Below are 26,828 nucleotides of genomic sequence, written 5' to 3'. Positions count from 1 at the left end.
TCTTCTAAGTTCCTCCCACGGATACAGGGGAGGGAGTGGCCTTCCCTCTTCCTCTGAGCCCTCTGAATCCGATCCCGCCAACGAGCTACCCACCTGAGTGCTGATTGTTCGTGCCAAAGTCACCTTCTGGGGATGCAGGGCTGCATCCACTATCTTATACACTGTAAAATCCTTGGGGGTCAGTTTTCCCGGGCAGGTGTCATCATAGGAGGCCATCTGCTGCCCTACCACCTTCCATTTATCTGGTTGGATCCCACTATGTTGCACCCAAGGGCAGATGTTCCAGATATTCTCAACAAAAGCACGGCACATCTTGATAGGTAATTTACGGCCATGCTTAGCGCAGAGTTTATAAAGCTGCCCTGCAACGGCCTCTTTTTCCTCCGGCTCAAAGGCGGGAATACTATTCCGGCCCCCCATGCTGTCTACTAGCCGAGGCTGCAATCCTAACAGGTGGCAGAACTGGAGAGTTCCCGTTCGGCAAAAGAGAAGGAGGAAGCAGGGCACAATCAGACAGGCCAGCACGGCAAGGAGCGTGATTAGAGCAGAATGAGAAAGGGAGGGGAAAGAAAGCATAGTCAACACAATAGGGGTATGTCCTTCAGGCAATATCTGAGAGTAAACGCCCTCTCCTTCCTCCCGGTCAGAAACGACCGAGGCTGTCTGGAGAATCCGACCAGCGGATTCAGACGTTCCCTAGCAAAATCAGGTCCCGGGTTTCGGCACCACTTGCCGGGTTTTTATTTACAACGCCGGCTTCTTAATGCTAGTCCGTCCTCTTACTCACCAGTCCAACGCGTGGTGAGTCTTCGGGGTACCTCCGGCCCCCACTCTTTGATGGGGGAAGAACCAGACAGAGCGCCTGAGGTGGGTCATGAGTCTTTATTCTTCTGTGATCACATTCCCGCTTCTTCCCCCCAACCTCTCAGCAGACCCTTTTATCCCCTCTGTCCTCCCTCCCATGAACTCTTACTCAATGAGGGGCCGAGTTCTGTAACATTCCCTTATAAGGTGATTATGTTTCCCCTCTAAGCGACCGCCAAGCCTCTTCCCCCCGCCCCCAACAGACATATATAGGAAAGTTGAGGATTTATGGGGGTTTATTTTATAACCTTCAACTTTGCTAAAATTGCTAATTGTTTCCAGTAGTTTTTAAGATGATTTCTTGGGATTCTCTAGGTAGACCATCATGTCATCTGCGAATAGTGAGAGTTTTGTCTCTTTCTTCCCAATTCTAATTCCTTTAATTTCTTTTTTCTTCTCTAATTGCTGCTGCTAATATTTCTAATACAATATTAAATAGTTTTGCTGATAATGGGCATCCTTGTTTCACCCCTGATCTTATTGGGAATGCCTCTAGCCTCTCCTCATTGAATATAATGCTTGTTGATGGTTTCAGATAGATACTGCTAATTATTTTAAGGAACAGTCCATTTATTCCTACACTCTCTAGTGTTTTCAATAGGAATGGATGCTGTATTTTGTCAAAAGCTTTTTCAGCATCTATTGGTATGATCATATGATTTCTGATAGGTTTTTTGTGGATATAATTGAGTATACTAACAGTTTTCCTAATATTGAACCAACCCTGCATTCCTGGAATAAATCCTACTTGATCATAATGTATTATCCTAGTGATGACTTGTTGTAATCGTTTTGCTAAGATTTTATTTAGGACTTTTGCATCAATATTCATCAGGGAAATAGGTCTATAATTTTCTTTCTCTGTAACAGTACCATATTGGTTTCATAGAAAGAGTTAGGCAGAGTTCCATCTTTCCCTGTTTTTCCAAAGAGTTTATATAGGATTGGAACCAATTAATGTTTGGTAGAATTCACTTGTGAATCCATCAGGCCCTGGAGATTTTTTTTTAGGGAGTTCAGTAATGGCTTGTTGAATTTCTTTTTCTGAGATAGGGTTGTTTAGGTATTTAATCTCTTTTTCATTTAACCTGGGCAACTTAGATTTTTGTAAATATTCATCCATTTCAGTTAGATTATCAAATTTATTGGCATAGAGTTGGGCAAAATAATTTTGAATTATTACTTTTAATTTCCTCCTCATTGGTGGTGAGTTCACCTTTTTCATTTATGATACTAGCAATTTGGTTTTCTTCTTTATTTTTAATCAAATTGACCAGAGGTTTATCAATTTTATTGGCTTTTTCATAATAACAACTTTTGGTTTTATTTATTAATTCAATAGTTTTTTTGCTTTCAATTTTATTAATTTGTCCTTTAATTTTTAGAATTTCTAATTTGGTACTTAATTGGGGATTTTTGATTTGTTCTTTCTCTAATTTTTTTAGTTGCATGTTTAGTTCATTGATTTCCTCTTTCTCCAATTTATTCATATAAGCATTTAGAGCTATAATATATACCTTGAGTGTTGCTTTGAATGAATCCCATAAGTTTGGGTATGTTGTTTCATTATTATCATTATCTAGGATAAAATGGTTGATTCTTTCTATAATTTGTTTTTTGGTCCACTCATTTTTTAAAATGAGGTTATTCAGTTTCCAATCTGTTCTGGGTCTATATCTCCTTGGCCCAATATTGCATATAACTTTTATTGCATTGTGATCTGAGAAAGGTGTATTCACTATTTCTGCCTTACTGCAGTTGATCATTAGGTTTTTATGTCCTAGTACATGGTCAATTTTTGTATAAGTTCCATGTACTGCCGAGAAAAAGGTATATTCTTTCTTATCCCCATTCAGTTTCCTGCGTAAGTCTACCATATCTAATTTTTCTAACAATCTATTTACCTCCCTAATTTCTTTCTTGTTTGTTTTATGATTCGATTTATCTAGATCTGATAGCGGGAGGTTGAGGTCTCCCACTAGTAGAGTTTTACTGTCTATGTCTTCCTGTAATTCAGCTTCTCCTCTAAGAATTTGGGTGCTGTCCCACTGGGTGCATATATATTCAATATTGGAATGACTTTATTGTCTATGGTACCTTTTAGGAGGATGAAGTTTCCTTCCTTATCTCTTTTAAAGCTATCTATTTTTGCTGCTGCTTTGTCTGAGATAAGGATTGCTACCCCTGCTTTTTTTACTTGAGCTGAAGCAAAATATATTTTGCTCCAACCTTTTACCTTTACTCTATATGTATCTTTCTGCTTCAAATGAGTTTTCTTGTAAGCAGCATATTGTAGGATTCTGGTTTTTAATCCACTCTGCTATTTGCTTATGTTTTAAGGGAGAGTTCATCCCATTCACATTCAAGGTTATGATTACTAATTCTTTATTGCCCTCTGTGCTATCTTCCCTTTGTTTGTATTTTTCCCCCTTTCCCCCCCTTTTATCCATATTCCCCAATCTTTTCTCAAAACCCCACCAACCTCTTCAGTGTTTTTGCCCTCCTATATCACACCCTCCCCTTTCTTTCCATTTTTCCCTTTTCCCTTCCCTTCCTTTTGTTATTTCCCCTTATTCCCCCACTCCCCTTCCCTTTCTCCATCCCCCCTCCCCTTTTCCCCTTTTAATACTTGAAAGGTTAGATGTTTTAAAAGTTAATTGAGTATGTGTAGGTTGACTTTAAGCCAAATCTGATGAGAAGAAGATTCAGGTGTTTCTCCTCTGCTCCCTTCTTCCCCACTATTACCATAGGTTTTTTTGTACCTCTTAGTGTAATGAGATTTACCCCATTCAATCCCCTCCCTCCTCCTGTCTCTTTCCTGTCCCCCTTTTTAGGGCAGTAGTGTGGTTTTGTTTTGTTTTTTAGATCCTTCTGTCTAAGTCGTAGAAAATTCTGAGTGTCTGTCCCTTCTAGTTCTGTACATTCTGTCGAATAGAGTCAAAATTCCTGAGAGTTATTAGAGTCTTTCTCCCAAGTGGGGTTAAAGCCAGTTACATCCCATTAGATAGCAGTCTCATGGATAGGTCATGAATGTCCATCATTTCTGGCTGGGTGTATTCTCTCTGTTAGAGTTACATTTCTCAAGGTTTATGAGAATCTTTTTTTTTTTAACCGTTATGCTGGGGTTTAGCCAGTTTCAAGTTACTGGATTGCATTTTTTTTCCTTTTACCGCCCCCCCCCCCTTTTACCTTTTCATGTGTCTCTTGAACCTCCTGTTTGATGTCCAGATTTTCTGTTTAGCTCTGGTCTTTTCATCAGAAATTTTTGGAATTCTTCCATTTCGTTAAATGTCCATCTTTTTCCCTGGAAGAGAAGGCTCAGCTTTGCAGGAAAGTAGATTCTTGGCTGCATTCCAAGCTCCCGTGCTCTTCGAAATATCTCGTTCCAGGCCTTTGGATCCCTTAAAGTTGATGCAGCCAGATCCTGCGTGATCCTTACTGTGGCTCCTTGATATTTAAATTGTTTCTTTCTGGCTGCTTGCAGGATTTTCTCTTTTATCTGATAGTTCTGCAATTTGGCCACAACATTCCTTGGTCTTTTCATTTTAGGATCTTTTTCTGGTGGGGATCAATGTACTCTTTCAATAACTGCTTTGCCCTCCAATTCCATGATATCAGGGCAGTTTTCCATCACTAGATCCTGTAATATTAAGTCCAGGCTTTTTTTCTCTTCAATGTTTTCAGGAAGTCTTATAATTTTCAGGTTGCCCCTCCTCGATCTATTCTTGAGGTCAGTGGTTTTGTTTATGAAGTATTTTACATTTGCTTCTATTTTTTCTATTTTTTGATTTTGTTTAACTGACTCTTGCTGTCTCATGGAGTCATTAGTTTCTGTAGACTCCATTTTGGGGGGGGGGTTTCTTCATTAACCTTTTGCAACTCCTTTTCCAATTGGTGAATTCTACTTTTGAAAGAGCTTTCCATTTGACCAGTTGAGGTTTTTGAGAGAATTAATTTCTTTTTGCATTTGCTCGTTTGAGGATCTGAGAGAGTTATTCTCATTTTGTAATTGTCCAATTGATGATCTGAGAGATTTATTCTCCTTTTGTGTTTGTCCAGTTGTACTTTCTAAGGTATTGTCTTTCAAGGAAGTCTTTCTGTGCTGGAGACCAGATTGTATTCTCCTCAGAGGTTCCAGGTCTCTCTGAGTTGGGGTCTTTCCCTTCTAGGAATTTTTCTATGGATCCACCTTTCTGCTGACCCTTCTTCATTATGCTAAGACCTTGAGTTGGGGGGGGGGCTGGTTCATCTGGGCTTGGAATCGCTAAAGGCTTTACTGAGTGCAGTTTCTCTGGATGGCCAGTAGGAGGTGCTGGTTGCCCTCTTTGGGGTGTCTGTAACCTTGTTTGAGAGGCCTTCTCCCTTTGCCGGAAGGGAGGGGTTGGAACTATTGAATTCTTTTGCCTTCAATCAATGGTGGGCTTTACCCTGGCCTGAGGTGATTCCTCAGCTGGGCTGGTTCTTCTGCTCACACACCTGGGCCTGAGGCAGAAGTAATTTGCCTTTGTTTGAGGAGAGGCCTCTGTGCAATGGAGACTTGCCCTCAGAGTTTCTCAGACCCGAGAAGCCCAGGGATGGTGTCCACAGCTCTCCTGCACCAGAATACTTCCCCCAGACTGGTCCCCAAGCTCCAGGGGGACAGCACCAATACCAGCGCCTCTGCTTCCCCGCGGACCCAAGCCCCTTTCATCCAGCCCCACCACTGATCCAGCAGGTCCAGCTCTCTCGGGCCCTCAGACTCCCGTTTCCAATTCAGCTGTTATTCTGGCTGATCTGGAGTCGATCCTCCCTTGGAGCCCAGACTCACCCGCTGGGATTTGTCCAAGGCTGCTGCGGGAGACAAATCCTGAGGTAGCTGTTCTTTCTCCTGGCTTTTCTTTCTGGGTTTTCTGAATCGGATTTCTTTTAAGAGGTTTGTTTCATGTGATAGATGGGGAAGAGATCAGGAGACTTTAGAACTGTGCCTGTCTTCTCTCCGCCATCTTGGCCCTGTCTGTCCATTAATTTTCTTATTTAGGTTAGTAAGTTACATTAATAATTTCACTTTTCTTATTTAAAAAAAGCATACTTTCTTTTGAGTTCATGAACTTCCCTATTGAATTTTAGTTTTTTTCTATGTACTTTTATATTTTTTGTTTTAAGTCAATCGGGTTAAATGACTTGCCCGAGGTCACACAGCTAGGCACTTATTAAGTGTCTGAGTCTAGATTTGAACTCAGGTACCTCCTGACTCCAGGGCCAGTGCACTATCCACTGCGCCACCCCTCCATGTACTTTTTTGAAAGTTTTTTTAGGGTTTCCATATATTGCTTCACTACTTTTAGCAAGCTCTCAGGATATCCTGTTGATGTTCCCACTTAACTATCCTTTCATTCTTGAAGGGTTGATAAAAGGGTTTTTGTTTTAATTTTGTATTATCTCAAGAGTCAGCTGAAGAGTGTTGCTATTTGCAAATTCACCAGTTCTCTTCAAGGTCAACTATATGTAAGACTTCTGAATATTTACTATTTGTGTGACTCCCCCAGTAAGAACCAGGGGTCACAGTTAAGCAAGTAGTGCCTCAATCTAGTAGAGGCAGAACAAGCAGGAGGTAGTGGAACCCTAAACAGATGAAGCAGATTTTCTATCACTTCTCATCATATGAAGTTTTTCCTCGCATCACCCTGAAATCTATCTCTCTGCATCACCTTGTTCTGTTTTGAGGACCAAGTAGCCACAAGTATTAAGAATAAAACTTCACCTCCTTAAGAGTTAGTTAGAAGTTTCTGTTCCCCTAGGAGAGACATATTGTTTGTTTGTCTGATCCTCATCTACCGTGACCTCTCTTTTGATGCAGCATGGTCTGTCAGTATCCTTCTTAAGATGTGGTGCCCAGAACTTTGTATGTGGTTCCATATGTGGTCCAACCAGCTCAGAGTACAGCAGAAATGTCCCCTTCCATATTTTGGACATTGACTCTCTTAATGAAACTGATATCCTTTTCTGACTGCCATGTCACCCTGTTGACAGAACTTGCAGTCTACATTAATCTTCAGATCTGTTTAGTTTGAACCTTTATCTGTGTTTTCTCTCCTCAGTATTCATGCAGTTTTATTTGTTGCTCCTGCAGGATTTGACATTTGGTAGGGGAAAAGGTAGTTTCATTGGAGTCAGCCCATTGCCCTAGACTCTCCAAGTCTTTCTGGAATCTGATTTTGTTGCCTGGTAAATTAGCTCTTCTTCCCAACTTTATTTCATCTATAAATATAATAAGCATATCAATTGTCTTCATTCTAATTGTCAAAAGTGTTAAACTATACAACTCCAGTCAGTTGGTAAGCATTTTTGAAATGCTACTATGTGCCAGATGCTGGACTAGGCCCTAGCATTACAGTCCTTCCTCTCACAGAACTCAGACTGTTGGGAAAAACACCATACAAACAACTATGTATCAGCAAGTTCTAGGATAAATTTGAAGGAATCGGCAGAGGGGAGGCATTAGAGTTAAAGGAGAAACTTCCTGTTGAAGGTGGAATTTTAGTTGGAACTTGAAGGAATTTGAGGAAGCTAAGAGGCAGTGATAGGGAAGTGTGGAATGGACAGTCACTGAAAATGCCAAAGTTGGAAGATGGATTGTCTCATTAGAAGAACAGCAAAGAGGTCAGTGTCAGCAGATCACAGAAGGTTTGGGGGAAGATGATGTGAAAGATGTCAGAATACTGGAAAATTGAGAGGGGCATAGAATTTTATATTTGATCCTAGAGGTGATAGGAACCACTGGAATTTATTGAATGTGGGTGTATATGATATAATCAAAACAGTGTTTTAGTATTATGACTTGGATGGCTGAGTGGAGGATGGAGTGGAGTAGAGTGTGATTTGTGGCAGAGAAATCAACCACATGGTATTGCAGTAGCTACATGTGATGATTAAAATTTGCACCCAGGTGATGGCAGTGTTAGAAAAGAGAAGGAACTTAAAATTGTTAGGAAGGTAAAATTGACAGACCTTGATAACTAATTGTACTGGGTGTGGGTGTATGTGTGAAAAATATTGGGGAATTGAGGACATCTAGATTATGACTCTTGAGTAACTGGAGGATGATGATGTCCTCAGCAGTATTAGAGAAATTTGAAAGAGTGAGGGTTTAGGGGAAAAGATAATGAGTTCCCTTTTGGACATGTTCAGGGAGGAAAAAAGGGGCACCAGGCCAGAACTTTGTGGGACACCTATGTTTAGTGAATATGATCTAGAGGAGGATGCAGCAAAAGAGACTAAAAATGGTCAGAAGGTAAAGACGAGAACCAGGAGAAAATAGTATTTTGCAAAACTATAGAAGACAGTATCAAGGAGAGGAGAGGGTGACCAAGTGTCAGCGGCAGCAGAGAGATTGAGCAGAGTGAGGATTGAGAAAAGGACATTTGTTTTGGCGGTTAAGAAATTGTTAGTAACTTTGGAGAGAGCAATGATGAGATCAGAAATCAGATTGTAGAGTTTTAAAGAGAGAAAGAGTAAAGGAAATAAAGGATTGCACCCATTGTATATGACCTTCTCAAAGAGTTTGGCTTTTTAAAAAGGAGGAGGGAGTGATACAGAAAAGTAAACCTAGAGCAATTCTCTCAAAACCTTACTCTAGATGGAAATTGGTCTATTTATGAATATTCTTTTAGTCTAATCTTTCAACCTCTTCTACATCTCCCTATAATCTAGTTCATTTCCTTTAAACAAGGAGAGTTTGAGAAATTTTCTCTAAAGTTTTGACAAAACTCAGGGGCTATGATTATTTAAGTACTCTCCTTGATGTCCTACTCTGCTAATTTTGTCAAAAAGGGAAACAAGTTCATTAGTCTAGTTCTTGATAGTGAAGCCACGTTGTCTCTTAATGATTACTGGATTTCCCTTCCAAGTTCTCACAAACCATCTTTTTTCTCCTGTGACCTAAGATATAATCCAGACTTGGTAATTTGAATTCATTCTAGGAAACTAAGTACACTTTGATTTGTTACAGGTTTTCTGCTTCTTGCATGGTTGTTTTATTCTCCTGAATTAAGGAATTTCCTTTCTTATCATTGACCCTTTTAATCCAAGCAAAAGCTCTCTCCCTTCTTCAAGTCTTCCTTTTGATTCCTGCTTGAAAAATGAAGTCTTTTTATTTGATCTTAGTATTCATCACCAGTCCCAGCTCAATCTGAGCCTGTATTCCTAACGTCCTTGTAGGAGTGTCCTAGGACATTTGTATTTACCCTCATTCTCCAAACTCTGGTTCCATATTCTGTCCATTTCTAAAACACAATTCATGAACTCCCAGTGCATCCACCAAGCACTTATATCCATAATAATGACTAAGCATAATGTTTTGTTCCTGTTTTCTTATAATGGAGGAACTTTTGGCAGGCTCCTCATGCTCGGGAGTAGAGAGCCTCTTAGCCTCCTTTCATCTCTAGAACTGATCCTGATATCCTAAATTGAAAATGGAAAGTGATTTGCCTACGTTCATGCAGGTCAAGTTTACGTGGTAGAGGCTGCTTTAGACTCTCTTTAATTTCATAATCTAAGGCCCTTGCCACAGCTAAATTTTTCTCAAACATTATGTAAAGGTGTAATCAAACATCTTGCCCCTCTCCCTTTTGAAAGGGATTTAGGAGAAAATACATGCTTTTTTATAATATTATTGTTACATGAAGGATGCTTTTTTGTGTATTTAGAGAAACTTGTTTTTTGAGTTTATTAGAGAAAAATATTGGACAAAATGGACCTTTAACGTAACCCAACATGGTATTTTAATTCCCCACCTCCTACCAGATTCTAGCATTAATGGAAATTTTGGTAAATTTAAGCAAGGAGTAGAATTTTAGTACATTGTTAATGACTTTATTTCCTTTTTCGGAATCACAGAGCTGTGGATTGACTTTGAGAGATAAAACTATTTGAGTTGAGTGTAAAAATGGTTGAGTAGGGAATCATAACTAAGAAGTAGAAGTAAATTATTTAAATTCTTTTAGTCCATAATCAGTATGAAGAGCAAATGGGGGAAGTACCAGGTTAAGGTTCCACTTGCTGCTTCTAAAGTCATAAAGAAGGTAGAAGGGGCAGCTAGGTGGCACAGTGGATAGAGCACTGGCCCTGGAGTCAGGAGTACCTGAGTTCAAATCCGTCCTCAGACACTTAATAATTACCTAGCTGCGTGGGAAGGAAGGAAGGAAGGAAGGTAGAAGAGAGCTAGAAGGGTGAATCCGTTGCTTGGATCAGTGCCAATGATCATCTTGAAGTATGATATCTGAATGCTGGGCCAGAACTGTGGATCTTACAGAAAAATCTACCCCCTCTCCCTTTAATTCTCATATTCTTACTTGTTCTGGAATGGAAGAGACCTTAGAATTAAACTCTTCTATATTATACCTTATATTCCTCATTTATGAAAGGATTTTTTCAGACTTTAGAAAGCAATTCCATTCTGAATGTAGTTTATGTTCATACAGTTTCAGGACTCAGTTTTTGCATCCCATCATGCATTGTGCCTTTGTAGTTCTCAGCATCACCAGATAACAGATTTGTATTTAGCTTGAAGGGTCAATCACAAATTCAATTCTGTGCTCCCTCCAGTCTCTACTTTGTTCATGTGATAATAGGGAAGAAAGCACAGGCTTCCACCTGTCAGTTGAAATTTGTTGACTCTGAGCTCCAGCTGAGAGCATTGAAGGGAGATTATAAGGACCTTGAGGGCATGAATCTTGCCTTCTCAGCACTTGATAAACTTTCATGGTAGGTAGTCTATATGCTTCCTCCTTGCTTGTTGAAGTTGATAAGAGATTTGAGAAAGTGAATCAGTTCATTTAAATAGTTTTAAATCTGTATTAGGTATAAGTTGAATTCTTACTTCTCCAAGAAGAATATCACTCTTAACAGAAGGGGCCCAGTCTTTCAGGTCAATGACTTTAAAGAGGTCCATTTGTAAATGTTTTGCTTAGAGAATGAGATGATCTTTTGGGTTCAAATTTTCTAGGTCTCCAAGTGTATTTTTGGCCCATCTCAGGGTTGTCATTATACATAGTTGAATTACCTGATGCTTCTGCGGATGATTTAAGACATGTAATGTTGAACTCCCTTCCTGCAAATCTCTCTTCTTACCTACCATGCTAGTTAGGGCATTGTCTTTAGAAGACCAAAATTTACATGTTCCTTGAAAATAAAGAACTCTCTTTCTGTGCCATATATTAGTTTCTTTTTTAAACTAATTTGTATAATGAGGGCCTAAGAGATTGAGGCACAGTACTTTAAATTCTTTTGTGGTTTATGGTGGGGGAGGAAAGGAAACATCTTTTGATAGCCTAGATCAGAAAGAAGAAAATAAAATAGCATCTATCCACTTTGGATAAATTCTAATCATCATCTTCACTATATTTTAGGATACTGAAAGAAATGTTAGGATTGTTTTGAAAAGGCCATTGGCAAATGGGGAAGATACTGTAACACCTTCTCTGTGACAGACATCATTTAGTAACTGGGGATATAGAGACAACTTGAATGCAGAGACTTTGTCTTCAAGAAGCTTATGGTCTAGCCGAGAAAGAATATGTATTTCATATAGTATAAACAAAATGTGTGTGTGTGTGTAGCAAGGGTAAAGGCACTAGCATTTATTAGTGATCAGAACAAGTTTCATGTAGGTGTATAAGTTTAACCTCAGAGGAAATTAGTCATATTTAAAATCAGAAGTTACAGGGCAGATACTACAAAAACCCAGTAATGGGAGATGGAGTTGTCCTAAGGCATCCTGGGCCTTTCCCTTCGCCCCCTTGTAAGTGAACTCCCTTTATAAGCATTGTTTCCTCCCATTAGAATGTGAGGTCCTTGAGAGCAATGACTGTCTCTTTGTTGTTGGTATCCCCACTGCTTGACAACATTTTGAGCAATTAATAAGTGCTTTGAAGGCTAGTGAGCTGCACCGTCATGTATCCCAAGGAGAATAATCTAATAAACCTGGAAAAGTAGTTTAAACCAAGTTGTAAAAGGTTTTTAAGTTTCAAACAGATGAGTTTGATCCTTGAAACCATTGGAGTTTAAGTAGGAGAGTGATATGACCAAACTAGTGCTTTAGGAAAATCACTGGCACCTCCCTGGAGGGTGGATTGCTATGGAAGGGACTAAAGGGAAAGAAATTAGTGATGTCTTGAAATACATACCATAGTAATTTGGTTTCATATTCTTGATAACTTCATCTGTAACCTTGTTGAAATATGGCTATTATTTATCACCATTAGCCAAGCCTAGTTTTATTACACTCCTTAAATTCTTTCACATTGACAGCACTATTCAATTTTAATCCTAGTAGGTAATGACAAGTAATATCATTCTCATTTAATATAGAGAGAAAAATGAAGCACAGAGAGTTGAGGTGACTTGACCAATGACACACAGATAGCAAATGCATATAGCTGAAGTACAGCTCCTCTACTCTGCTATTAGTTCTCCTTTCATCATTAACTCTCTTCTTAAGGGATTTGACAAAGCTTCTGATACCCCCCCCCCCAAAAAAAAAAAAAAGTCTGGAGATGGCGACCAGAGTGGATCTTGTCTCAGGCAGTCTCTCAAATCTTCGAAACTAAGGCCTCTCCAACTAAATTTTCGAGAGACAGACCCCAGAGAGGGACCCAGTGATGCAGTTCTCCTACTCAAGGTAACCTGCAAAAGAGCAGAAAGGCTCTGATTCCCTGGGTTGGAGGGACCGCCCCACCAGAGCGAAAGAACAGAGGCAGCCTCAGGGAGCTGGGAGCTGTGGCTCACAGCAGCAGGGGAATCTCCTGACCTCCGCCCTGGGGGGGGGGGGAGCACCAGACATAAATTGGGGGAGGGGGGACCTCTGCCAGAGAGAGCAGGGGAAGCCGGGCCCTCAGGTTACACCTTGATGTTTGCATGTCTGGATCCAGGAAACAGAAGCAAGCGTGGCCAGTAAGCAGGAACCCCCAGGGCATGAGCCCATTGAATCTAGGGAGGGGAGTGAAGAGAGAGAGACTGCTGAGCTCTGTCCTCTGCCCCTGGAACAGGAGGCTGGGGCTTTGACCACATTCAGATGCTGATCGTAGTCTAGTGCCCCCCCTACCTCAGCCCTGTGGCAGAGAGGGGCGCATGTGGTCATTCACAGACCTGGGGGAAGACAGAGCCTCACACACTGAGACCCTTGTGGGAGTGTCCCAAAAGCTCAGGAAGCACCCCAAAAACAGGCTAAGGCTGGGAAAATGAGCAAGCAGAGAAAAAAGAGGAACACCATTGAGAAATATTTTGCCTGTTAGCCAAGAAGGATCAAAACACTCAGTCTGAAGATGAGGAAGCACAAGCTCCAAGAAAAACAGAAATTGGGCTCAGGCTATGACAGAGCTCAAAAAAGACTTTGAAAATCAAATGAGGGAGTTAGAAGAAAAACTGGGAAAAGAAATGAGAGAGATTCAGGAAAAACATGAAAATGAAGTCAGCAGCCTAGTCAAGGAAATCCAAAAAAATGCTCAAGAAGATAGCATGCTAAAAACCAGCTTAAGTCAAATGGATAAAACAGTTCAAAAAGTTATTGAGGAGAAGAATGCTTTAAAAAGCAAAATTGGCCAGATGGAAAAAGAGATAAGAAAACTCTCTGAGGAAAACAAATCCTTCAGACAAAGAATAGAACTCAGGGAGATTGATGAATTTACAAGAAATCAAGACTCAATACTTCAAAACCAAAAAAAAAATGAAAAATTAGAAGAAAATGTGAAACATCTCATTGAAAAAAACAACTGATATGAAAAACAGATTCAGGAAAGATAATTTAAAAATTATTGGAATACCTGAAAGTCATGATCAGGAAAATTGCCTTGATATAGTAGAAGCAGAGGGCAAAATAGAAATGGAGAGAATCCACCAATCCCCCTGAGAAAGAGATCTTTAAAAAACCAACCCCTAGGAATACGATAGTCAAGTTCCAGAACTCCCAAGTCAAAGAGAAAATATTACAAGCAGCCAGAAGGACACAATTCAAATACTGTGGAGCTGCAATCAGGATCTCACAGGACTTAGCAGCAATTATGTTAAAAGCTCCTAGGGCTTGGAATATAATATACCGGAAGGCAAAAGAGCTTAGAATGCAACCAAGAATCAACTGCCCAGCAAAACTGAATGTCCTCTTCCAGGGAAAAAAGATGAACTTTCAGTGAACCAGGGGAATTTCAAATAATCCTGTTGGAATGGCCAGAGCTGAACAGAAGGTTTGATCTTCAGATACAGGACTCAGGCGAAACATAGAGATTGGAGGAGAGGGGCAACATATGAGGGACTTAATGATGATGAACTGCATGTATTCCTGCATAGAAAAATGACACTGACAATACTCATATGAACCTTCTCAGTTAATAAATAGAGCAGGTAGAAGGAGCTTTTATAGATGAAGCACAGGAGAAAACTGAATTTGAAGATAAAATATGGTGTAAAAATGGAGTCAATAGAAAAAAGGGAAAGGTAACGGGAGAAAGAAGAAGGAGAGGGGGAATAGGCCAAGAGATTTCATATAATAAGATTTTTCTTTATTACAATGAGCTATTGCAATGATATGGAAGGGGGAATGAGGGGTGAAGTGGGGGGTTGTGAGTGATGGAGGAGAGGATGGACCATGGGGGGAGAGTGGTCAGATATAACACATTTTTTTACTTCTTGCAAGGGGCTGGGATTGGAAGGCCTGTCCAGGACCATAGGGCCAGGTGGATGCTGGCTGGGCCTAAGGGGTGGTATGGGGGCTCGGGGCCTCTTTGCCCCAGGGCCAGGGATCTGTCTGCTGTGCCACTCAGCTACCCTACAGCAGAGTCAGAGTGAAAGGAGAGAGAAAATATAGTACATGGTAGTGGAGAAATACAAAGGAGGGAGTTGCGATCAGCAATGGCAACGTTGGAAAAATATGGAAGTAACTTTTGTGATGGACTTATAAAAAATGTGATCCACCTGTGACAGTTAGTGATGTTAGAACAAGGACTAAAGCACATTTTTTATTATTATTTTGGGGGGTGCAGGGCAAATGGGGCTGGGTGGCCTGCCTGGGGCCACATAGCAGGGTGATTGTTGAGTGTCTGAGGCCAGATTTGGACCCAGGTGCTCCTGGCTCAAGGGCCAATGCTCTGTCCGCCACCCAGATACCCCTACTATTATTACTATTTTGTTTTGGGTCTTTTTTTTTTTTTTTCTCTTTTTGAATTTTGCAGGGCATTGGGGTTGGGGTGGCTTGCATGTCATGCAGCTGGGTGATTGTTGGGTGTATGGGGCCGGATATGGGCTCAGGTGCTCCTGGCTCCAGGGCTGGTGCTCCATCCATTGCGCCACCTGGCCATACCTACAATTATTACCATTATTTTTATTTAATTTTTTTTCTCTCCCCTTTATTGCTCAAGTGAGTCTATATTTTTGGAGGGGAGGGGGTATGTTGTTTATTCTTAAACAAGAATATTTTATTAATGTATAAAAAATTATTTGTACAAAATGAGAATAAATATTAAATTTTAAAAAAAAAAGTCTGAATTTGAGTCTATCACATCTCTATCAGAAGGTGAGTAACATCATGATACCTATGGAATCATGATTGATCACTGCTTTGATCAGGGTTCCTAAGTCTTTCAAACTTATTTGTTTTAACAGTATAGTTATTACATAATTTGTTCTCCTGTACCCCACTTCATCAGCATTAGCTTTTATGTCTTACCACATTTATCTGAAACTATCACCTTCAACATTTCTTATAAAACAATAGTATTCCATCATATTAATGTGCCATAACTTGTTCAGCCAATTAATGGTCACCTCCATTTCTTCATTTTGTAACCATATCATAGTAAATATATCTTACTGTACTTTATATACTACTCCACATGTGAAACACTTTAACCCTATTTCAGTGTAAGCCCACATTTAAATATTTCCTTTGTTAATTATGTCAAGCCAAACAGCTTTTTTTGAACAGATAAAACTGTATATATGTAACTTTTTCATAATCAGAGTCAGAGACTTACCCAACTATGTTTTCTGTGCATGTCAGGTTCAGACATTCCCTCAATATAGCCCATCTGGTCTTGGGTAACACAGGAGACAGTGGAGTTTAATGCAATCTTTGTAATGGAGATCTGTCAAGGTCAATTAGAGGTGGAATTACAAATTGTAACTCCAGATCCCTGGTAAATGTCAGTTGAACCCAGATCTTGACATGTAAATAGACTTAAACTATTTGAAATTTCTGTTTCTTTGGTTAGTGGTTCAGAATATTGAGCCTGCCAAGTACCTTTTATAATTTATACACAATTGAGCCTAATATCTTTTATACTAGAAAAAAAATATTTTCTCACTTAAAACACTAAGTGCATAATAGGTGTAGGCCAACTATATTTGTCCATATATTACAAAGATAATATAAAACACCACTGTCTCTAGGTCAAAAGGTAGGATTATTTGAGTCATTTTCTTACATAATTCCTAACTCTTTTCCATAGAATGATCAGACCAAGTCATGCACCCATTAGTGATATATTATTATTTTGTCAATCTAACTATAGTACCTCTCAACATCAATTTTCTGGGTGGGGGGGCAACTTGCAGAATATGAGATAAAACTCTAGAGTTATTGAATTGGTAGCTTTTCTTAGTTATTTGGAGCAATCTATATAGTTATATTGGTTATTATTTGGAGCAATCTATTATATAGTTATATTGGTTATATTGGCAATTTTCCTTTGTACCTTTTGACTGCTTCTCTATTCAGGAATGACTCTTGATCTTACATATTTGCATTAATTCCCTTTATAACTTTTAGATATCAACTTATGATGTAAAATTTTCCCATAGTAGAAAGATTTGCTTTTTATCCTAGCTGCACTATTTTTGTACTAACAGAAATTTTCAATTTCTTGTAGGAAATTTTTTACTCTAGCCTTTTATATTTTGTGATCTTTGCTATGCTTTGTTTGGGTAAGAATTATTCTAGCTATAGTTGTGAAAAGAAGTTCAATTTCCCATCTTTAAAAAAAATAATTGTGATATATGGTGTAAGATGCTGTTCTTAAACCTTACTTTGGAGAAGGGAGGATAAACACTTTTCCTAATAGTTTTTGCAAAATAGAGGGATCCTTTTTTACCAAATAGTTTTCTTTGGGAGGAATTTATCAAATTACTGGGTTCGATCATTTCTGATTCTTATCTAGTCTTTGCCACTAACCTACATCTGTTTTTTTAACCAGTACCAATTAGTTTTAAGGATTACTACACTTTTTCTAAATTGTTGTCCTGATCATGTCACTCCCTACTCATAAAAATTCCAATGGCATCCTGTAATCTCCTCTGTTTTGCCATATAAAATTGTCTTCACCATCTGACCCTGTTGAATGTTTCTAGACAGACTGACCTTTTTGTAATTCTTTACAAAACACACTCCATCTCTTGCCATTTTTTGGCCATTAATTTACATCCAGTACTTTCATTCCTCACTTTGGCATTTTTGTATCCCTGGTTTCCTTTATAGCATCTTCTTTCTGATTTCCCATCTTTTTCTCCAAAGATTACCTTGTGTATCCTTTGCATGTGGTTGATATATATGTGTGTGTGATTGCATTAGAATGTAAACATCTTGAGTGTTATGTCTATTTCATTTTTGTCTTTGTATTCCCCAGCAAAGTACCTTGCACAGAGTAGGCTCTTAATAAAGGCTATTTTATTTATAGCTTGTGGTCTGAAGGCATTCCTGCTTTTAAGAAAATTTTCTTTAATCTGAACCTCTTCTTATTTTCTCTAGCTTTATAGAATAACTTGATAATTTGTGAGAGTGTTAGATCTATCCAGATCCAGTCTTGCTATACTGTGTTGTCAAGTTTTCTTTACAGAACTAGATGAGATAATTCTTCCTTGAAGCTTCTCTGAGTCAGAACAAAGTAACTTATTCCCCTCTCCCCATCACCCCATACTCCAATACTGTTTTTTTATTTTTGTATAACATTCATATTTTAATAATTTGAGTGTTTATTGATTTCTGCATTTTTTATTGGTTTTTGCAAGACACAACAGGGTTAAGTGACTTGCCCCAGGTCACACAGCTAGGTAATTATTAAGTGTCTGAGCCCCAATTTGAACTCCGTAGGCCTTGCATGTACCTTGTCCATTGGGATTTGGTACAAAAGAAAGGACCTTCATTTTTTTAAATACCTGAAGACCTTTGTTTTACATATACATGTGGCTATTGATAATTTATATAGAATTGGAACCAATGGTTCCTTAAATATTTGGTAGAATTCACTTGTGACTCCATCAGGCCCTGGAGACTTTTTTCTTGGGGAGTTCAATAATGGCTTGTTGCCTCACTGGTCTTATGACACCTTTGTTCAGAACCATCTCTTGCTTCCTCCCAATACACATCCTAGAGGGCATTGCTTTGAAGTTTTGCCTCAGAATATCTTTTTTATTGTTTCTTCTCTTCTGCTCTCATTTACCTATTCTGATCTACACACAATTACCTCAGGTATTTTGTCCTCTATTTAGTTAGTAGTCCTGCTAGCAGAATTAGTGAGGTCTTGGGTGCTTTCTCTCAATCTCTCTCTCTCTCTCTCTCTCTCTCTCTCTCTCTCTCTCTCTCTCTCCCTGTTTCTCCCTCCCTCTGTCTTCTCTTGCTTCATTTCTTATCCCCCTCCCTGACTCCCACCACTGCCTTTGTTGACACATTCAGTACTCCACAAATAATGAGGATTTTAGGGTTACCCAGTGTCTAACAACTATCCTATTAGTTTGACAGTATTCCTTTTCCTTTAGTTGTGAGGAACATTCTGATATTGTAACTATTTTTCAAATTCAAACCTAAAGCTAACCCCCAAGGATAAAACCAAAGCTCTTTCTGTAAGGGAAAAATTTCTAACTTGCAGTTGTTTGAAAAAGTTTTAATAAAATAATAGATAAAATTGACCTGTGGACATAATTTACTGAGTTTTTAGAAGCCTTTGTAAGCTTCCTCATAAAAGATTAAAGAAAATAACCATGGGGTAAATAGCAAAGTCCTGACATAGGCTTAAACCTGACTAAGCCATAGAAAGCTGCCCCGCTTTTCAGAATGAGCCATAGAAATGGAGACCCTCTGGATTTGTAGTTGGTCATGTTTTTTCACAGTAGGAGGTGATATTTTTTTGAACTGGTCAAGGGAACTGTAAAATTGGGATTCTAATGAACTCTTTTAGAATCCTAGACTATTTCCTTTCTTAAGTGTGATTAGACATTATAAGGTCCTAGATTTAGAGCTGGAAGGATCCCTTAGAAGTCATTTTGTCTAAACGTCTATTTTGCAAATGAGGACAGAGAGACCCAAGGAGGTAAAATAACTTTATACTGACATAGCCAGGAGGTGTCACAAGGGAGAGTTGAATCCAGATCTTCCTCTAAGTCCAATTTATTCATATTAACCCATAGGTGTTAGACAGTAACTATATGAATATTTGTCAGTAACATCTCAGACCACTAGGTGGCACAATGGATAGTGTACTGATTCTGGACAAGTTATTATTAAATGACATACAGGACCATGTAGTTGCCTTTAGGTTGTATATTGATCTATGGACCATTTGGAGTAATGAACTTGAAATAATGATAGCTGGTATTTATAATAACGCTTAAAAATATTTAATTATCTTAGAAGGTACTTGATATGATTATCCCCATTTTACAGATGAGGAAATTGAGACTAAGGGGATGAAGAACCTAAGCTTCTGCTGATGAATTTGAACTTTATTCTTCCTGATTGTGGTTCAGTGTTCTCTTCCTTTGTATGCTGCTCAACTGTTAAGACTGGGTATGGTGGGACGTGATAGTGATCTTCAGGAGTTATCATGTGGAACAGGGATTCCTTGGCTCCTCAAAACCAGGAACAATGAACTGAAGTTGCAGAAGCAGATTCCTTATTGTATGTAAGAAAATTTCCCTAACATTTGGAACTAACTTCAATTGGACTGGCTTACCTTCAGTAAACAGTGATTTCCCCTTCCCCAGGAGTCTCCAAATGAATTTTGATTGACCACTTATTTGTTCTTATACAGCTTGAACAAAGTAATCCTTGAGGTACCTTAAAATTCTGTGGTCCATCCTGGTGACTCACTATTTCACATATCAGCATTACTCCAGATACCTTATTTTCTTTCCAATTTACTTAAAGTTAGCAGACATTTATTACCAAGAACATCTTTCCCTTACTATGGAACACACACTAAGAATAAAAAGACAAAAATACTCATTTTTCAAATAATGAAGCCTTGCACTTAAGCATTATTCCTGGGGAATACAGTATGCACAATTTTATTTCACCTGAAGGATTATATAGTGAAAGTCAACAAGTTCAACTGGCAAACTGTTGGGGCTTTAACTGATTAATTGGAATTAGACCACGGGATCTGTCTTCTCTTCAGGGCCCCATTGACTGCACTGGGCATTGCTGTCCTCAGAATACAGTGCATACCACTTTAATACTGCCACATTGGTTAGCACTGCTGTAGATTAGTTTAAAAAAAATACAACTCAGTCTAGCACAAAGGTTTGAGTTATAAAGTTTCTGGGGTAGTACTTCACTTACCATAGAAGTGGGGGAAACTAATGTGTTTGCTAATGCTTGAAGAATAGTAACTGTTTTGTCCTTATGGTTGACATATATTTTTCTAAAAACCAATGCCCATCCACCTTCTTAACCAGCCCTTATTGTTTGCGTAAACTTGAAGAGTAAGTTGTTGGTTTTGGTTTAGAAGAACTTTTGCTAATCTTCCAGCAGAGGGCAGTCTTCCTCGAAGTTAAGATATGTTCCTGTGCCACTGTGCTGGCCTTAGGGCTGAGAAACCATGTCTTTTAAATGTAGATCTTCATGTAGGATTACATTACAGCAAGTATTCAAGGCATTTTTAGCTACCATCACTACCCACACTAAAAGAAACTATTTGATTTTTTTTGTTCCTGAGTCATAACTCATAGCCCTCCTCCCTCAAAAAATACAAAAACATAACAGAATTTAATAACAAAAAATTGATCATAAACCTGTGGGACTAGAAAGTTTGAAAAAAAATCAACTTAAATTAGTCTAGTCCTATCTTTTTTTCAAATCCCTCTCTATTAACTTTTGTTACAATCAGGATAAGCCATGAATATATTATAGTTCCAGTCTAGAGACCTGATTTCTTAGATCTAGTGATTTAAGAAAAGAAAGTGAATGAGGGATAGACAGAGAGAAAGAAGGGGGGGGGAGCTATTTGCTAATGAATTTGCTGACAGAAATTCAAGGTCATTGTTAACTATGTAGGCAGAATAAGAAATCACTAAACTTATATTTGAGATGGCTTAAGAAAACCTCATTGCCCATGGTGATCTTGCTCATAAACCAAATTGGTCACATGCCTGAAATTCCTATCATTAGACCTCCTTTAGGGTTAATTTGATCAAAGGGATTCATTAAAATGAAACTGTTAACTTGGGAGGGGCAGGAAAGACTTTGAACATATTATGCTCATTAATACTGTACTACAAATTAGTTCATCAGATTAGCCATCCAATTTCCTCTACAAGTTCTGAGAAGTGGCAGTACTGGATAGGATAGAGTTAGCAAAGACACTGGCCAAGAGATGGATTTCTGTATATGGTAGAAAAGGAGCTTGCATGCTACCAAACTTTGGGAAAAGATATGGGGTAGGGGGAGCTTATTTCACAAATTTTTCTAGGGTCTTTGGGAGAAATAAAAATACCCTTAGAAGCATAGTATATTGCATCTTAACATGCTTTTATTTGCCTAGAAGGTTACTGTAGTACAGTAACACTGTCTTTGAAAGCAGCAGAGATGGATTTATCCAAGTTGTGTCACCTTGGATTGGTTGTTCTTTGTCTCCTCATCTGTAAAGTGGGTATAATAATTAATCTCACTTCTGTAGTTTTGTGATTTGACTTTGACACAGGCCTGTCCAGCAACAGGTCTTTCTGGAAGTCTAGTTCATCCTTACATGAGTCCTCCAACCAGTTCCATTCTTTTTGAAAGGCTGACATTTATCTGATGAAATCAGTAGATGGTTATATTCACCTTTCCCTTTAAAGTAAAACAGTTGTTCTGTGTTCCTTACACAAAATAAGTATGCATGGAGACTTTGTTTAGTGACATAACATAAAGCACTAATCTGGAGTTCCTTATTTGATTTGGCAGTTTGGGAAGTATGTTAACACTTAGACTTGAGTAGATTTCCTGGAAGCATATGGGTTCATAGGTTTCTAGATTATTAAAGCTGGAAAGGATCTCTCAGTCCAGCCTTCTAATTTTATATGTGAGGGAAAATACTTGCTAGGAGGAGATTAGGTTATTTTATTTTAGTTGCCTCAGTCTCTCTTCATTCAGGTGAAATGTTAAGTTGCTGAGAAATATTTATTTTCAAGATGTTAAAAAAAAGTATTACCCTGAGGGCTTCAATTTTTAGAATGAAACAACAGGGAGTTTGGGGTTTCTGACTTTTTAGGAGTAAATTATCTAGGTTGCAGGTTATTCAAACCCCTATTTCTTCTGCATATACTTGCCCTTTAGCTTTATTTTAGTACCGTTGTCATTGGTGGGAATGAGGGTAAAGAATATTGAAACCAAAAAGTGTTTTACTCCTATTTAAAAGCCCTAGTTTGTTATGGAGAAATTTGAACCTGATGGTGAAAATTGAAGCCTTAGAATACTTAATATCTTTCATTTAATAAGCATTATATAATTGTTAGCTATTATTATTATTAATTCAGTTATCCATGTGTCTCTTATATACCTGTATGTCCACATGCCTCTTTATTATATGTAATTGAGTTTTGTGGTGTATTAAACATTAATAAACCTCATGAAATTTTATATTCCTAAAATTTTAAAACTTGGAGAACTTGGATCCATTACTGTTCACATCCCTTATTTTAAGTGGAGGAAATTGAGGCCCAGAGAGATTGTGTCTGTCTTTATTTCACATTGCTAATAAGTGCCTGAATCAGCATTTGGAGCCAGGTCTCTCTTGACTCCGAGGGTTCAGTGTTGTTTCTGCTGTGCCTTAGACTGTTAAGATCAACAAGAAACTCAAGTTTGAGATTAAGGTTCCTGCACCCCATTTATGAGGGAAGGCACTGAGTTCGGTGGGTTACTACTAGAAATTTATAGCCAAGTTGATAAAAGATGCTAAGTTAATCTCTATGTGGGGGGAAAATGATGTCACCTTTGTAAAGTTCTGAATTATAAAAGGACATTTCTGTTGGGTTTCTGAGTCTCCCTTGGGGTTTGTTTCATTTATAACATTGCCTTGGGCCTTCTGCTGCATCCTGTTGGACTGACCTCCTTTTCAACCCTGTGCTGGCAGCTGCACTGCAGAACTCTCTTTTCCCTGGATCCTTCAGGGTTGTCATATGACAAACTTGAACTGTGACCCTTTTGTCTTTACCCAGACGATTGGACCCTCTTTATCCTTCCTGGCTAACAGTTCAGAGACATTTTATGACACACACACACACAACCCCTCACCCCCTTTCTTTTCCAAACTGTGCCCCCAGTTCTTTGTTTTTTTTTTCCTTTTTTCCTCTTTTTCCTTCCATCCTAAGTGAAATTTATTCCAAGCCATTTAGCAAACTGAGCATTTCAAATGATAGCATATTTGGGGCTCTTAACCATAACATGCAATGAGACTGGAGTAGGAAAGCTCCTAAGTAGGGAAACATTTGGAAATATAATTAGAACAATTATATCTAGTCTTTAGCCAAGAAAAATAATTTTTTAAATGAAAATTTTAAACTACAAACTCTATACACAGCAAGCTTGCCATCACATAAACATTGTGATCACTGCCGGTGTCAAGTTTTATCAGCTTTGTATCAAATGTATATTTTTGATCCTTTCTTTTCTATACTGAGATGATCTAACCATTTTGTACAAATCTTGGAGGGGGGGTTCTTTTAGACCAATAAATTACAGTAAAGATTACATTTAAGTTTCACTCCCTCCAAGTAGTATTGATGCCATCAGAGAAGAATGATTCACCAGGACTGGATTGCCATGCTTAGCCGAAGTTACAGAGTCTGAGCACTTGTATTTGTACAAATTACATTCATTACCAAGGTCCCTGCAGTAGTGATAAGAGACTGACTGTATGGTATAGATTGGCTCCAAGATAAGTAGCCAGTCAGCTGTGCAGCCAGCAGTAATCTTTTTTTCTCATAAAGTTTTGTGGATTTTTCAGAATTTGTTTGTATGCATGAACCATCATAACTGAAGTGTGAGAAATTTTAGTATGATGATTAGTAGAATTGATTGGTAGTCCTCCAGAAAAACCTGATTTGAAAGCTGAATAGATTGTGCCCACAAGATACTCTGTGGACATTCTTATAATTAAGTCAATATGGATATTGTGAAGCCTTTCGTTTTTAATATATTTTTATAATTTGATAGCTTTTAAGAGTGAAAAAAGGTTATTTGGCTAGGGTAAAATTTGTGAACTCCACAGTCCTAGGGTTTTGTTGTTGGGTTTGTTTTTTTTTTTCAGAATTATACATATGTCCAAGGAACTGTGCTTGGGAGTCAGTGATATGGTAATAAGTAAAAACATTGAGGTTAAGTGAGTTAATCAGTCAGATAACTTAATAATAGTCAATAAACATTTTTAAGACCTACCATGTTCTAGTAAGTTCTAAATACTGGGAACACAAAAAGAGGTAAAAAAAAATGTCTGTACTCTTGAGGAGCTCAAAGTCTAATTGTAGGAAACTACAAACAAGCAACATAGACAAAAAATAGGAATTGAGAAGCCATTAGATGGGGGGGTTGAAAAAGACTTCCTTGAAAAAGATGAAATTTTATTTGGGATTTAAAAGGAAGCCAGGAGGTAGAGATGAAGACGAAGAGCTTTCTAGACTCTAGCCCAGAATTGGGAGATGGAGCATCTTATTTGTGGAACAGCCAAGAACCCAATATCACTGTACCAAAGAGTAAGTGTTGGGGAATAACATATAAGAAGAGCCTTTTAATCTCAAACAGAGCAGTTTGTATTTGCTCCTGGAGACAATAGAAAGCCATTGAGTTTATTGTGGGAATTGGGGGTGGGGGTTTATGTACTTTAGTAAAATCACTTTGGGGGCTGAATGGAACAGGGAGAGATTTAAGGCAGATTCCACCAACAGACTGTTGTAGTAAGTCTAAATCTGAGGTGGGCAGAGGGGTGTTAATGTCAGAAAGAAAAGAGGTGTATGAAGAGAAGTTGCAAAGGGAAATCAATGAGCCTTGGTCACAGATTGACTGGGGGGAGGGGGAGGGGAGAACTGTTGAGGAGTCCAGGATGACTCCTAGGTTGTGAGCCTGAAGGACTGGGTGGATCGTGTTAATTTTATAGTATTAGGAAAGGTAGGAGTGGAATAGAATTCAGGAAGAAAGATAATGTTTAAAATGCCTACTCCACATCCCAATAAAAAAATGTCTGAAAGTCAATTGGATATGGGTATATGGAGTGAGAGTGAGGAAGTTGACAGGGTATGGCATCCTCAGAGATTGAGTTGCTTTTACTCTCCTGGGAATCTTTGGCATACCCTTTTTCCTCCTCAGCTAATATATCTTTTTCTTAAATGTCTTAATAGATCATAATCTTTTTAAATTGGATTTTTTTTTTAACAACACCATTATAGTCTTTTTTACCCACTGGCTATGTGGTACCGCAAATGCTGAAAAGATTTCAAAGCAGAGGTTTTGTTAGGATTGGGTTAAAGAGAAAGAAGTATATGACTTCATTTTAAACAACAGCAAGATAATGAGCTGGGTCCATGATGTTAAGTACTCAAAGTTTTTTGCATTTTATAGTGACCTATTATTAGGATCATAGATTGTAGAATTAGATGATCTAGTCTTACCATTTTTCAGATTAGAAAATGGAACCACAGAGGTGACCACCATTGCCTAAATGATACAACACAATCAGTATTGTTTCATTTAAAAAATTTTAAACCTCAATCATGGAAGTGAATATATGTGTGTATTATACACACATATATGTATGTATGTATGTATGTATATATGAACATAGGGTTTCAGGATTCTCCATTTTTGTCAAGCCAACAAACATCAAGTACCCCCCTGTATTGACACAAATACTGTTGGATTAAGATGAAGATTATTCTTCTTAACCTCTTTTCTTTCTTGATTTTATCCTCTCTAGGGTTTAAATGGCAATGCCCTTGCCTCAGGATCATCCAGTCTGCCTGTCACTAGACAATTATTTCGCCCAAGAATTACTCGAGTCTGCCTCAGGGATTTGATATTCTGCATGGAACAAGAAAAAGGGATGAAATATTCTCGAGCCCTGTACCATGCTCTTCTGAAATGACAACTCTACCTTGTCATCCAGACCCTTGCTACGTACTGCCAAAGAAGATGCCGAAAGCATTGTGGCTGTGTTCCATTTCTGGAAGATAATCACCAATGAGGATGATCTTTATTTACTTTTTGCTTTTATTAAATACCTACCTAAGCACCTGTAGAGTTTTTAATAAATAGAGTTCAGCTTTGTCTTCTGTTCCATTGGTGAATTATAGGTGTATACAAAAAATAGACACCTTCCTAGCTATTTGTTTAATTCTTAATTGCAAACCAAGAACCTGTCTGCTGCTACATGCTTCATTAGCCCAAATCAAGTTTGTTCCATGTGTAGTGCCTTTCCCTAATCCATATTTAATTTGGAGGTGGTGGGAAAGAAGGGAAAGAATATCTTGTGGTGATGCTTAGCATAAAAAATATTTTGAATCCTGAGCAGTCTTGGATCACTATGTTAATGAGCAACATACCTGGCTCAGGTAAGGTTCAGAGTTCCTTGAGTGCTAAGCTAAAAATCAGAAGCCATGTCTGTCGTACATCTTAAAGGTGGCAGCAAGCAAACCACCAATGACTTGGGTCTGTTGTCTCCCTGAGATGTCAAAACGAGACAAATGGGGATTGTTTATGC

General features: G+C 38.5%; 1 protein-coding gene across 2 annotated transcripts in view; it reads left to right on the top strand.

The window, feature by feature from the left end:
- The window catches only part of TAF4B (TATA-box binding protein associated factor 4b), a 198,833-nt gene extending 172,436 nt beyond the window's left edge, over positions 1 to 26,397 (top strand). For both annotated transcript variants that reach the window (XM_074203027.1, XM_074203028.1), the window contains exon 15: positions 26,046 to 26,397. In XM_074203027.1, the coding sequence (XP_074059128.1) occupies positions 26,046 to 26,213 (168 nt within the window). In that variant the 3' untranslated portion in view covers positions 26,214 to 26,397. The remainder of the gene's footprint in view (positions 1 to 26,045) is intronic.
- Positions 26,398 to 26,828: the final 431 nt, after the last annotated feature.

This window comes from Macrotis lagotis, chromosome X (genome assembly GCF_037893015.1).
Source record: "Macrotis lagotis isolate mMagLag1 chromosome X, bilby.v1.9.chrom.fasta, whole genome shotgun sequence".
NCBI classification, from domain to species: Eukaryota; Metazoa; Chordata; class Mammalia; order Peramelemorphia; family Peramelidae; genus Macrotis; species Macrotis lagotis.
The sequence above is the reverse complement of the archived record's forward strand: the minus strand, read 5'-3'. Positions and strand labels throughout refer to the sequence as shown.